Raw genomic sequence first — 14,774 nt, 5'->3', positions numbered from 1 at the left:
GAATACGCAAGCCTTAAACAATCTGTGAGGGCCCTCTGCAAAACTTTTAATTGGACATGAGATGGTCAAACTATTGCAAATATAATATGACCTAACAGAGCGACCTCTTTGCTCATCATGGTCCTATTAAGATTTTATACATGAGAATTAAAGTATATGTCGGGCCATAACTCTGCTCTTTACTTTCGTCCAAAGCAACAACGATAACCAAGAAATTAACCATTAATCATGAAGACTGTAAGAAAGAATAAGCTCCTTTTTGTTTACGTAGAAAAAGCCCTCGAATTCCTACCTTCAAACCAACCAGACTTCATTTAGATAAACAGTAATTTTATCATTGTAAAAAAACACACCTTATTTAAAGTAAAATGTACAAAAGCCATCTTGGTTTTTCATTTCACCATTTCAGCATTTTATTAGAATAAACCCTTAATTCAGCCAGCTAGATGTGAAAATATGCTGTTTCTATCAATGCTGGCTCCACTGTTTAATTAAGTCTGGTGTGTTTGGTGATGTCTGATGATGCTTTCAAGGCTTTTTCTGCTTAAACAAAAAGTTTTTACACGTTCACAAAATGTTTTCACATCAGTGGACTTGAAATGATGTTAGTTTCAGGCAGATATGTTGGTCTCTGGTGATTGGTTCGGGAAACACAAACCCCCATTTCCATGGGGGTTCGAGTTTCTCAAACGGCAGTGTCAGACTGAAGATGGAAAAAGAGTGTAACTACCTGACAAATCTGTCTCATATCTGGCATTTTTCTAAAACTTTGAGCACAAAATTACTTTATTTGTCAAACAATATTTGGCAAACTGCTTGGTAAATTAACATTGTCAGGATATAACTAAAAAAAATTAATTAAATATTATGAAACTGCCAAAATACACTGAAGCGGGGCTTTACGTTATAGGACTTAACAATTCAGAAAGAGTTACCCCCAATATATTTTAAGTAATGTTCAAACAACAAAGATTCACAGTATAAATACCACGCTAATGTATACTCTATCAATTAATATTTCATATTGTATCTGCACATAAACAAAGCAAAAAAAACAATCTGAATCTCCCCCATAATAAGTCTCCTGTGCTGTACTGTCAGAAATGGCTTATACGTGTTGCAAATGTGTGAGTGTTAACAATATCTGCACAGCATTCTGCATCATTAGTATTCTATATTTTAATCATACTTACGGCTAGTTCACAAGTCTTCCTAACTTACAGGCGACTTGGTTTTCTCATTTTTATTTCATCAGTGCAGTCCTGCGTTTCCTTTTGCATGTATAGTTGTCAATCCCATCTTGTTCTTTTCCACATCATTTCCCATTATGATTCTTTCTGCATCTGGTGTTATGCATTATTTTACTCACTCCACTCTTTGATGTGTTCGATGGGATTGAGAATTAAAAACATCCTCTCTCCGGAGGAAAACCACACTGTTGATATCAAGTGTTTTCGAAGTCTTCAATTAGGATTCATCCACGCACTAAGTTACAGACGCTAATTATGAAATTACTTCAAAAGCTGCATGAAAGAAGCGGGTGCCAGCGCTGTTATGACTTCATCAAAATGTGTCTTTTTGCGCATCTGTCTCTCATCTCCTTCTCTGTGTGTGTCTTCCTTCACAGCTCTTCAAAGGGAAGTTCTACTATTGTGTGGGCTTCGATGTGAAGAACATCACTAACAAATCCGACTGTCTGGCTGCCAACTATCGATGGGTTCACCACAAATACAACTTTGACAACCTTGGACAGGTACAAGAGAGAACAAAAATACATCCCTGACAACCCATCGGGGTTGTTTTGAACAATTAATTATGGATGAACACGTCAGTGGTACACATACTCCTTGAAATGATAACAATGGTTAGGTATAGGAGAGAGTTTCTCCTATTACTGTGTAGTGTAAGTGAAATAGCTAAAAGACATGCAACAGATTTTAAACTACAAATAAGCAATAGTAAAACGAGTGTTTCTGAATGTAGAGAAAAGGATTTTTCAAAATACAGTTTTTAAAAAAATATTTTTGAAAAATATTGTAAAAAATTATTTAAATTGTCATTTTCTTGACATTTGAAAAGCTGTGTTGACTTTGACTTACTATATATATATATATATATATATATATATATAATATATATATATATATATATATATATATATATACCAAAAAATGTTTTTTTGCTCCCAAATTTTTTTTGCTCCAAACTTAGCATAGGATAATTAATAAGAATTAAATAATACATTTTATTTATGGCCAATCAGGGTCACCTTATAGATACAATGATAATAAAACAACCAAGCCTCCCTGTACCCCAAACAGAAGGCCAGGTTTGTGGGCACAAACATGCACAAACAAACAAAAACGGGAGAAAATTTGACCTGGTTTGTCGGGGGCTTTGCCCTCTACTTGGGCGGCCCACCCAGGTAGATAAATTATGAATTTGAAGTGAGCAGGCTGCTGCCACTCGGCCTCTCCTGTGTAATGATAGCAAGAGAAAGTTTGCTGATCCCACAGGGAGTTGTGGCAGTCGGAGATCAGACCCCCCTAAGGGAGGCTGCTGCCCAACTTTTTTTTAGGTCAAAATACACAGCCACTGAACTGCAAGTGTCAAAAAAAGCCATCCCTGTTATTTAACTAAAAGGCCTCCCTGCCGTCTTTCAAACCAGCCTTTGATCGGCACCACGGACAGCAGCCAAAGCACCAAATGCATCAACGCTAATCTGACAGCCTGCCGTGGCCTCGTACCAACCGACAGCTTCTTGGCGTGATGTGCTGCTCTGCTTTTACTGTTAATATTTGCACAGCTGGATAAAAATACTCACAGAACTGCATTGCTTAAGTAATGAATTAACAAGCAGACAAAGAGAGAGTACTGCTGCAGATGAATGCTCAGGGCATAAAATGAAATGTTTATTTATAAATTGTTACTTTGTTTTTTTGTGTATTTTTATGGTAAGTACTGTACCACACTTATAATAATCAGTAGCACCAACTAGTTTAGAACTGTGTAGAGTTACATGGGTTTTGTGTCTCCTCCAGGCTCTTATGTCCCTGTTTGTGCTGGCCTCAAAAGATGGCTGGGTCAACATCATGTACCACGGACTAGACGCAGTTGGAATAGACCAGCAGGTAATAAAAACACATACCGCAGGCATGTACACCACTAGAATGAACAACTTATGTTGTTGTATAACACATTTACATGCCGACACACAGAAAGTCTTGTACTCTTATTTTACATATATTCTTAAATATCCCGCTATTTATCTGGGTCCTGTTTTCAGTAGCAAAAAGCTAAGGAGAGTACCACATGCCAAGAGCTCCAGCCACTTCCTCCAGCACTTTCTAGGGAATCCCACACTGTTTTAGGCCAGATTGGACATGAAATTTCGCCTTCTGGTCATCCTAGAATCTCCACCCAGTTGGATGTGCCCACAACTCCTCCACAAGGAGGCTTCCTAATCAGATCGCCAGACCATCCCAACTAGTTCCAACAGAGAAATATTCACCCCTCATTTTATTCTTAAAGTTGAGCTAAAGCAAGACGGCCTGGTACTCTTTAAAAATCATCTGCCACACGTCAGCCCTTTGAAACCTGAGCAAATTGTTTTGATTTCTTCAAAAAACATGGGAAGCAGGCAATGAGCAAAACAATAAGAAATGACCCCAAAATTGGCAAGAAATTAGTTAATTCTTTGTAACCTGGATTGAAATTCATTTTCTTGTGCTGCTTTCAGATGCCTTTCAAAAGTGTTTAAACATTTGAGCACTGATGAAATTGATGCAATTTGTTTCAAACACAAGGAAAAAGGAATATAAGCAACTTGGTGAAAAATGTGCAAATTTCAAGAAATTAGTAAGTTTAGAAAATTCTTATTTTTTTTAAAGTTAGTGTAAAATTTCCAGAGAGCTAAATTATATATATTTTATATCATGATTACCATAATTATATGTGTTAAATTATTCTCCAGAATTTAAAAAAACTAATAATAACTTTCTAAATTTTTGTGCAGTTTCCATGCATTTTTTTTTTACTTCCCTGTTTGTGTTTTGTTCTTCTTTTGTTTGTTTTTGGTCAGTTTCAGGTAGTTTTCTTGTACTTTTTTTTTACTATTCTCTTGCTAATTTCTGGGTCATTTCTTTTTAAGTTGCCTATTGCCTTCTCGTGTTTTTAAAAGAAATTAAGCCCAGGTAGTAGCCCAGGTTTCAAAGTGTTAAAAGTACAAAAAATGACCAGAAAATAAGTAAAAAGCAAGCAAACAAACAAGAAAATGTAAAAGAAAGTTAAAAACAAACAAACACAGAACTTGCATTGAAAAGCTTCTTTCCCAAGCTTCTTTCTTTTTTCCCAGACATTTTTCCCTAGTTGTATTAGAAATAATGTACTAAATCTACTCATTTGTGAAACATTGATTACGAAGTTGCCTTTTTTCTCGTGTTTTATGACAGAAATTGTACCAATGTGCTTGGGGCTCAAAGGTTTAAATACTTGTGAAAGGCATCTAAAAGCAGCACAAAGAAATGACGACAAATGGAAGTCATTCAGGTTTCAAATGGTTAAACTGTACTGTACTCATTAGTTATACTTTTTTAGCTGTCCAGTGTCTGTTTTGCAGGGCCTGTCTTCAACAAGATTATGCAGATGTGCAGAGCCAGGGTTTGAACTTCTCTCTTCTTTTACAGTCCTAACACGACCATTTACACCAATGTACCAAAGACTAAGATTGGTTTCAGAGATTCTTGGGTTGCAAAATACAGCCTCGCCACCCTCATGTATAATGCACTCATTCAGAGAAGTTACGAGACGCAGTAAACTTCCCTTTAACCTCACAAATCGTGCACAAATGACGTCAAAGTTCGATGACACGATGTAAATTAGTCTTCTGAAGTGGCTTCAAAGTGAACAGATTCCCTTTGGAATTGGTTTTATTTGAAAATCTATTAGGGAATCTATTAAAGAGAGGGCATTATTCTGGATGATTCAGTTTCCCCGCCTCGGGGAAAAACCTCACTGCAGTCTAACATGGCTCTGAATGACTAATCCTATTTGCACTCCACCCTGCGCTTTCAACACTCAGCGCTCTTCCAAATTGAAAATCTGACTCTCATCTCCAGTTTTATTGCACCTAAACTTGATCTTGGTTTTGTAATGACTCCCTGCCATGACTTCCCTCCACAGCTAGCCACCCCGATCTGATCTTCACATTGTCTCGCTTTCCTGCCTTTTCTTGTGTTGCCTTGTCATCCTTTGTCACCGATGGCAGCTTCAGGATTTTTGCACTGCACTGGCTCTAGAGTGACTTATAATGGGGGACAGTGAGAGAGGCTTATAGTGGTATTTCTGAAAACTGGACACACTGGAGGAGTTACCAACGGAAAAGAGAAAAATAGAGCGCACACAATTTGCAGCCTTTGATAGTGCAAGTAGATGTTTTTAGAAGTCCACTGCAAAGCAGCAATATGTGACGACTTGGAATGAGAACGTGTTGACTTGGCAGGTTAGGTTAGGCCAAATTGAACTCGGGCAGAGAATCAGATGACCACAAGTCAGTCACGTCAGTAAAACCTGACAAGATGACTAACTTAAGTCTGTGTAAAGTGATAATTAAAATGTGTTCTGAGTTCGTCACATCACAGAAAGAAATTACAAAACACCTGACCAAATCTGAATGATCAAAAAAATCGGCAAGTATGTAAAAAAAGGTCTCAAAATCATGAAAAAATGCACAGTATACTCTGATCTGAAACACACGCATCATCGAGCTATGGTTTTAGGCCCGCCCAAAAAATCTTAAAACAGGAAAATGGTGAAAAAACAGTCAACTGTCTAACTCCACAATTCAGTACTACATAGTAAAGGGTATTTGTAACATGTTTACAACAATCAGTTTCCAACATTTATAATGTGTTTTGATACAAATCTCTGAATTTACTTTATACGGTCTTTAAAAGCATCTAGGAAACCGATTGCCTTAAAAAAAGAAAGTAAATTTAACTTAATCTTAATGTATTTTCACGTAATATCTCATTTTTAAGTTCTGTTAATATTTTGTTATATTTACTTAATTTTGTGAAGTTGTTTCAACTTAAAAATGACAAGATTAATTAAATCTATCTTTCTAAGTTTTAGTAACTACAGTTAACCAAGTTTTCTGTGCTATATATCTGTATCCTGCTGCTTGCTAACTAATCAGTCGTATTTGTATATTCTTTAACATATTAAGAAAACAGAACTCTCAGAACTTTATCATTGGCAAAAATCATCCGTCATGATTAAATTAAGTAAAAATAAGTCGGTTTACTAAGGTTGCTAACACTTGGAAAGAACAAGGTAGTTCCACTTGTCATTTTTGAGTTGCAACAACTTCATAAGATAAGTAAATACAGCTACATTTTGAGTAACAGATGTAGAGTAAAAAGAAATCAAGATTTATAGTTATATTTACATTCCTTTTTCAAGGCAATGGGTTTATAAGACTTTTTTAAGTATGAACAACTTGTCAGATTTTACATTGTACCGTTAGCTCCCTTTAGGCTCCTTCAGGGTTTCTTACCCAATGTTCCTTCTACATTTTGTACATCCTTTTTTCTTTTTTCCACTTTACTGTCAGATTAAAAAAACTAGCTGTCCTCTTCCCAATCACTCACATTTTCTTCTCAATGTTAGCTTTACTCTTCCTCATCTCTTCATTGTCAATTAAGTTTTTTCGTTGTTCTTTTTCACTTTTCTTGTTAATATTTTCAGTGATATCCCTTCTTCTCTCTGCCTCATTATCTTCAATTTCTTTCCTGAAAAACTTTTGCCAGTCCTTTTTGTCTTACTCATTCCCGTCACATATTTTAGCATTATTCCAGTAGCTCCTTGTCTCATGTCCTTTTCTTTTTTCTCCCAACTCTTCCTCTCTTCTTCACCTACAGCCGCTGATAAACAACAATCCATGGATGCTGCTCTACTTCATCTCCTTCCTCTTGATCGTCAGCTTCTTCGTACTCAACATGTTCGTGGGCGTTGTGGTGGAGAACTTCCACAAGTGTCGCCAGCACCAGGAGGTGGAGGAGGCCAGGCGACGGGAGGAGAAACGCCAACGTCGCATGGAGAAGAAGAGGAGGAGTAAGGCCCCAGGAAGACAGGAGAAAAAGCAGAAAGGAGGGAGAGGGAGGAAACGAGAATGAAGTTTGGCAAAAATGAGTTGGAGAAATGGTAGAGGGAGGAGTATAAGCTTTGAAGTATAAGAAGAAGGGATGAAAATATACAGTATGTAGAGGAAGAGAGGGATTTGGAAGAAAATTTTGGCTGAAGAAAAAAGTTATTACAGAGTTGGTAAAAGGATGATTGATGGAAAGAGTCAACGTAAATAGCGATAGGTGGGAGAGAGGGTGACAGGGGGACACATAAACCTTTGAGGAGGGGAAGAGGAGAACAAGGACTGAGTGGAGGGAGGACTGGACTTTAAGAGAAGAGATATAGAGAGGATCAATAAATCAGTAGAGGAAAAGTGGAGAGGAGGAATACAGGAATAGATTAAAGGGAAAGTTTAGATCTTTTGAAGTGGGGTTCTATGAGGCAATAAATAATTAATAATTATTGAAATATATCTATGACAGATGTAATGTTATTACTGATATAATAATAATAATCAGAATACAAATGATAATAATAATAATAGATTTGATAGAGGATGACCCACTCTACCTCAGATCCACAGCTGCCCCTGTGTGGTCAAACTGAACCAACTAAAAATATTCTCAATCTAGCATATACTTAAACCAATGCTGATTTGTTTAACTTTGCTAAAATGTGTTTCGCTGCTGCTCCCATCCAAGGCAGTATATAATTTAGCTTTTGTTCCATTACTCCAGCCTGCGTCTTCGAAAGCTTGAAAGTTGGAAAGCCTACTCTTTCCTGGATATAATACAAATGGCACATGTCCAAGACTTATAACTTGATATTTCTTATTACACATCCTCAATGATGTGTCTTTGAATTAGTCAATTTTCCAACTCATTTAAAACTCCTTAACCTCCCACTCACTTTGATCAAACTTTTCTCCCTCATTTTATCTCAGTTTTATCACCCTCCCTGCCTTTTCTCTGTCTGCCCAGCCCCTTGTTTTTCATCCCTTTGGCAAAAAATAAATAATTAAATACATCATTCTGCTTGCACCTCCTTTGGTTTCTCCACACTTTCCTCCTTTTAAATCAAATATCTCTTTCTCTCTTTTTCACACTTTTCCTTCTTGACCTTCACTTTTACCCTCCTGGATTAATTTTTCCTACACTATTCCTGTATTTTTGTGTTTCTTCTGCTGTTCCCTTGATTGTGCTTTCATTCCCTATTCATCCCCTTCAACTCACTTCCCCTCCACATATAAACTCTATTTTTCCATCTGTCCATCCTACCCATCATATCATCACTCCCTTTACACCAATCCAAATCCCACTTTGCCTCGATGTCCTCTTCTTTATCTCTCTCTTCTTTGCCTTTTCTCTCTCCAGAGGCCCAGAAGCTGCCCTACTATGCGTCATACGGCAGAGCCCGCCTGGCGATCCACACTCTGTGTACCAGCCACTACCTTGACCTGGTCATCACCTTTATCATCTGCATCAATGTCATCACCATGTCCCTGGAGCACTACAGCCAGCCACAGGTGAGCACACCTCCCGATGGGGAGGAAGGGATGGTCAGAGTGTGGGTGTTGGTATGAGACAGACATGTTTAAGTGCTTCTGAGTGGGTGGTGATGCACCATCTGGGCATTTTTTTTTTTTTTAAAGTGGGCACTCCCAGAGGCAGACTGCCAACCTGCTGCTCTGAATCAGCAGCATAAACTGCCAACAACCAAAACATTTATCCACGTGCTGGAATACAAACAATCTGGCAGATTGGGGTATTAGTTATGTAAAATGTTACTCAGAGGCTAAGATGCTCTTGAGGATGAAAAAAAAAATCAGTTTAAATTAAAGTTAAAAGAAACTGGAATTACCTTCTTCCCCTGGGTTGTATGCTTCTGTAAATCAGTTGAGTTACAGTTTAGATGTATTTCTATCGAGATTTATATGTAGCCACGACAGTAGTCAATGCTTGGATGGTACTGCAAAGAAGCTAAAAATTCTGAAATGTGGATCCCTCAAACACATCTTGAACCCAGGAGCACAGAAGATCTATATAATCAGCAGCACAGTTTTAAGGTGGATTCCCAAGATTAGTGTCACTAATTCCGTATGCAACCGAATATTGTCCCTTCTGTACCTGAGTTATAACAGTGAATAATGGCCAGAAAAGTGCTTATGTGCTAAATTATTATGACACAGAGGCATTGATCACTTCATCATTTTATCCTATTTAACAGTGTGAATTTCTGTCACAATTAGAGCATGAATTCTTGAGTTTTGGCCCATACGTCTCTTAACGTAATCTTTTTGAGTTCACAGTGCCTTGACTGTAATCAGTTCATCATCACCTCAAGGCCTTCTTTTGACATTGCATTCATTTGAAGAAATTGCCACAAGGTGTTCTTGAGATATCGCATTCACAACAATGAGACAGACATGAGGTCATAGGGACCTTAAACTTTGAATTTGACCACCAAAATTAAATCAGTTCATTCTTGAGTCTACATGGATGTTTGTGCCAAATTTGTAGAAAATCCCTCAAGGTGTTATTGAAATGTCACAAAACTGAGACAAACATTAGGACATTACAGTGGCCTTCAGACCATCAGAGTCTGTTCAGTTTATTGTCAAGTCCAAGTGAGCATTTGTGCCAAATTTTAAAGTTCCCTCAAGGTGCTCTTGAGATGTACCAATAACAAGAATCGGATGGATGTGCAAGTGGACGGAAAACCCGAAAATATGCCTCTGGCCACAGCTGTCGCCAGCATGGAGGCATAAAAACAGGCTTTTATATCCTGATTCTGATACTTTGTCATCCTCTTAGGCAAATCTGTCTCAGGCTTTTTTAAGAGCCCATGTCTTAGCAGAGCTGCACCACCAGATATAATAGTAAATCAAAAAGTAAGATAAAGCGTTTTCTTTACTTCCTGGACGGATGATATCCATGCCAATGACAGTAAGTTATTATGGCTACGGGCTGCTAAAGGTGGGTAAAATTACATTCTTAATTTGCTCCTGCTGTATAATGATAGAAAATATCTCCTGCGGCCTCCATAATATTGATATAGAATAATCTATAACTTATTTCATGATAAGTCATTATTTCGTTTGCGGGAGGAAATGGAATTACTTAAATAAGCCACTGTAAGAAAAACACGTAGCCAGTTTAAAATTGTAGGTGTAACTATTCTTTACTTTTAGGATGATAATGCAGAAATTCTCTCTTCTTAAGTTTTTCTCCAAGGCCTGTATGCTCATGTTTTTAGAGTGGAGGCTGCTGCATCTCAGTGTTGAGCTGAAACTTTACTGATCTTAACATTATGCAGGTGCTTGAGTTATAACATTAGCAGCTTATGTGGCTGGCTGCTTGCACACAGCCTACACTTCTCATTGTTTTCTGTTAGCTTTACGTTTTCAGGGTGTTTATGCAAGCTTTTACCAACAGTGACACTCCAAGTCAACAGCTTTTTGAGCTCCCAGTGACGTCTAAACACCCACACATGCGAGGCTACAGACCTGCAGTTTCCTTTGCTACAAAGCACTGGACTGAAGCCCAGTGAAAACAGTAGAGTAAGATAACTATCTAAAAAGCTATTATAAAGGTTGACACTTTTGCTTCAAGCTTAACAGGACTGTTCATATGTATGTTAGTAAGCCTGGGCTCCAAAAAAAAACTCTGTTTATTTGACTTCACACATTGGGGATTTAGATAAAGTCAACTAATAAGATTATTTTTGTTTGCAGAGTCTTTGTAGTCTTTATTGTCTTTGTAGCAGTACACATCGACTGTACTCCTGCAGTCATCTGGCAAGGATTCACTTGTTAGATTCAGTGTCTAATGTATTAAGGGCACTGTACAATTCTCCATATCATTATTAAAATGTTTTCCCACTTCATCAATACAAATTCATACCACAACCTTGTTGGGAAAAAAAAAACAAAAAATGACCAGTTTAAGATGGTTGAACTGGTTGACCAGCTTAAGATGATTTTTTACATAATTTTTGATGGCTTAGCTGGTCATGCCAGCTTGTGATAGTCACTGTCGCTGGTTTATTCAATGAAGTTTATATAAAATTGAAACCAAAGCAATATCTTTGAGTGTGGAGAAATAACAGTGTCATGAGAGGGAAGTATGAAAAGCAAAAGGCAAAAATCAGTTACATCTACCGTCATGGGATATGCATACAGATAAATGTGCGCAGTTCGATAGGCTGGTCACACCAGCATGTCCGGCTGGTGGCCTACCCACCAAAACCATCAAAGACCAGCAAGAACTGGGTTAAGACCATCTAAGCCCATCTTATGTCCGCTAAAACCAACTAAAAACAGCTACCAGCTTAAGCCTTTTCAGCAGGTAACATATTTAACAAATTAGGCACACATCTTTTGAAATGCTGCATAAACGTTGCCCTGTTTAGCTGAAGTATAGTTGGCTAAGTTAAAGGAATATATCAAAATTTTAGAAATGTTTTCTTATTCACTTTCTTGTCAAGAGTTTGATGAGAAATTTGACACCTTTTCACGGCTGTACGTTAACTAACTGAAGTTACAGCCAGCAGCCAGTTAGCTTAGCCTAGCATGAAGAGTTTTTTTTTTTTTTTTTTTTCATTTAATCTGTACAAAAACCAAATTGTAAAACAATAAGTTGTCCTTGCTCCAAGTTAAGCTAGGCTGAGCAGCTGCTGGCAGTAGTTTCATATTTACAATAAAGACATGAAAGTGGTCAATCTTCCAGTCTAACTCTTGGCAAGAAAGTAAAGAACCGTAACTCCTAAAAGTCAAACTAGCTTGACATAGCTTGACTTAGACTGTGCAACATCAGAACATCAGTATGTGGAAACTGATTAGATGGATACCCCTGATTAATACAAATGCATTTGAAAGACTGGAATTTAAAAAGCAACTTTTATCAATTTGCCTATAATCATTAAAAGACTTATGATATGAATGGATGCCAATCTCCAGTAAGTCACCATTACAATAATTTCTGGATGATGTCTTATAAAAATGAACTATACACAGTAAATAAACACACTGGATTGAACTGTCTACATACTGCAGTCATTTTGCATGCATGCATACTTAGTTTGTTTTTTTTTTGTTCTTTCTTAATTTGACTTGTGATAATAGAGTTTAAGTGTCATTTTCAGTGTGACTCATTTATACCAGTGCGGTAGAAAAAAATGTTCTCTGTTCCTCCCCAGAGTCAGACATAATTTACATGTCTGTCTCAATTAAGCTCTCATCTTTTAAAATAGATTCATTGGCAAGATACTTTTCTTACATTCACAGAACAGATTATCTTATTTGTTCTCTCTTCACTCATACAAAGGTTTGTTTATTGATGAGACAAAAAGATAAACAACAAATTGGTTTACAACATTGCAGCATGAACAAAGAAGCGCTTATGTTATGAACTGTGGTAGAACAAAGGATAATTCATGAGTTTATGTCAAGATCTTCGATCGAGACACGGGGAAGTTAACCATATGTTCCTATTCCATCTATTGATGTCTGTTTTGTTCTAACCTCTTTGCCTCTTTGACCCTTGTTTCTCTCTACCTCAGTCTCTGGAGACAGCACTGAAGTACTGCAACTACTTCTTCACCTCCACATTTGTGATTGAAGCCTCTCTGAAGCTGGTGGCCTTTGGCTTTCGACGCTTCTTCAAGGACAGGTATAGAGGGCACCCTCCCAGATGTATTAAAACTGTATAGATTTTTTTGGTGAGGTATATGAAGCTGCTTGCACCTATGTTAGTGTTTACTGTCTCTATAATAATACCAGGACAACCCCTGCACATTTAACCATTATCATTTTATAGGTATTTATCGCATTATCTATCTCAGTAGAAGTGCATTTGTGTCATGGGATAAAATTTCTTGCATTTGAACAATCTGGGACTTACTTCACAAATTGGCAGCTCCAAATTACAGAGAGGGGTAACCTCAAATGTCAATACCCCGAAATCCTATAATATGGCATGAGTAGCCTTCGGGATTGGTTTGATTCTGAAAAGTTATTGTGAAGACAAAGCTTTTGATTTTGATCTCTGTTGAAACTCTCACCCACTTTATTGTCACGAGAACTGATAGAAAAGAGAAGATCACAGATTCAAGGAGCAAAACTTGAGTCCTTCAATGTCCCTAAAGGCGAGGATGGACATGAATCCAGTCAGAGTAGGTTATTGTGGACTTGCTCTATTAGCATAGTCAAAAGTATTGCACCACACCTCTTAATCCTTGAATTCAGGTGTTTCATTCAGTCCCATTGCCAAAGGTGGACAAAATCTGGATAAATGGGCAAAAATTCCCACCAACACACTGCAAAATCTTGTAGAAAGCCTTCCCAGAAGAGTGAATCTGTTATAGCTGCAGAGGAGGGACCAACTCCATATTAATGCCTATGGATTTAGAATGGGATAGCGTAAAAGCTCCTGCAGGTGTAGATGGCCCAATACTTTTGTCCATATAGTGTGTATGCATAAGGCATCTTTTGGCCTTTTAGTCTTAATTCCTGGCATGGTGCACAAACAACACTCCAAACTGACGCAGAATACTGAAGGCAGCCATCATGTGCAAGCAAACACATAGTTAAAAGCATGTATATCTCCAGCTTAATTCTATAAATGTGGGCAACAAGAGCATTTAAATCTAAGGAAAGATTATGGTTTTGGTTCATAAAGTTTACAGGTCCTATCTTGCGCTTTAATTCACTGTTAACTTATGTTTAGGCATTGACTGCTGTTAGTGGATAATGAAAAACAAATGAAATACATTGCCAGATAGCATTTTGCATTATGTGACTCAATTGACTTTTCCTAATAATGACTATAAATAAAGTAGTCGATGCAAAGCATATTTGCTGTTACAAATTAGGAGTACATAAGGCTACTTATAAAAACACAGGTTTGTACCTTAGGTAGATGAATGGATGGATGGATGGATGGATAGTTAAATAAATGGCTTTATGGTAGCATTTGGATCTCTAATAACAGCTAAAATAGTTACAACTAAAAGCACAACTAAGTGTCAGATAGGGCTGGGTGTTGTCAAGAACCTCACGATTCAATTCGACGTCAGCTTTTAATGTTGTCAGCACTGATTTTAACACACCGTTATCTCGAGCCACTGTCGTCATTTTAATGAATAAACAACAGATGTTGTTTGGCGGTCAAGCGGGGCCTCTGAATAACGTCAATCACACTCCAGCGGCACTCACACTGCCCCTACGGGAGGGGGGCTTCATTACAATGGAAATAATCGATTTCAGGATTTTATGAATGGATATTGAATTGGCAAAAAAACATATTGCAATGCACTGATGAATCGATTTTTTTACCCAGCCCTAGTATCAGAAAGTGGTGATGTTGTCATTCACAGAATTAAATGTTGGATTTTTAGTTTTAAAAATAACTTATATAAACACTGTTTTCTCTATGTATTTATGACTTATTAAATGAGTCGTGCTGAGGCTGTGCAAGTGCAGAAACTCTTTTGAATATTAATAGATTTCAGTATCTGCACCCAACACCTTAACAGTCCAGGGAGGGGTCCTGTCTCTGCTATGTGCACAGGCTTGTGGAGCAGCTGTGATGATGCTGGTGTATATTACTTGAGATACCCTACTATGTAGATTTCATTAATGCAGGTTCCGA

The 14,774-nt window shown here is 37.5% G+C and overlaps 1 protein-coding gene across 1 annotated transcript in view; it reads left to right on the top strand.

The window, feature by feature from the left end:
• The window catches only part of LOC121941708 (voltage-dependent T-type calcium channel subunit alpha-1I-like), a 215,496-nt gene that overhangs the window by 153,637 nt on the left and 47,085 nt on the right, over window positions 1-14,774 (top strand). Inside the window, exons 23-27 of the mRNA XM_042484560.1 lie at window positions 1,628-1,753; window positions 3,042-3,131; window positions 6,921-7,113; window positions 8,499-8,650; window positions 12,685-12,794. Of these exons, the coding sequence (XP_042340494.1) occupies window positions 1,628-1,753; window positions 3,042-3,131; window positions 6,921-7,113; window positions 8,499-8,650; window positions 12,685-12,794 (671 nt within the window). The remainder of the gene's footprint in view (window positions 1-1,627; window positions 1,754-3,041; window positions 3,132-6,920; window positions 7,114-8,498; window positions 8,651-12,684; window positions 12,795-14,774) is intronic.

Source organism: Plectropomus leopardus, chromosome 4 (genome assembly GCF_008729295.1).
Source record: "Plectropomus leopardus isolate mb chromosome 4, YSFRI_Pleo_2.0, whole genome shotgun sequence".
NCBI lineage: Eukaryota > Metazoa > Chordata > Actinopteri > Perciformes > Serranidae > Plectropomus > Plectropomus leopardus.
The sequence above is the reverse complement of the archived record's forward strand: the minus strand, read 5'-3'. Positions and strand labels throughout refer to the sequence as shown.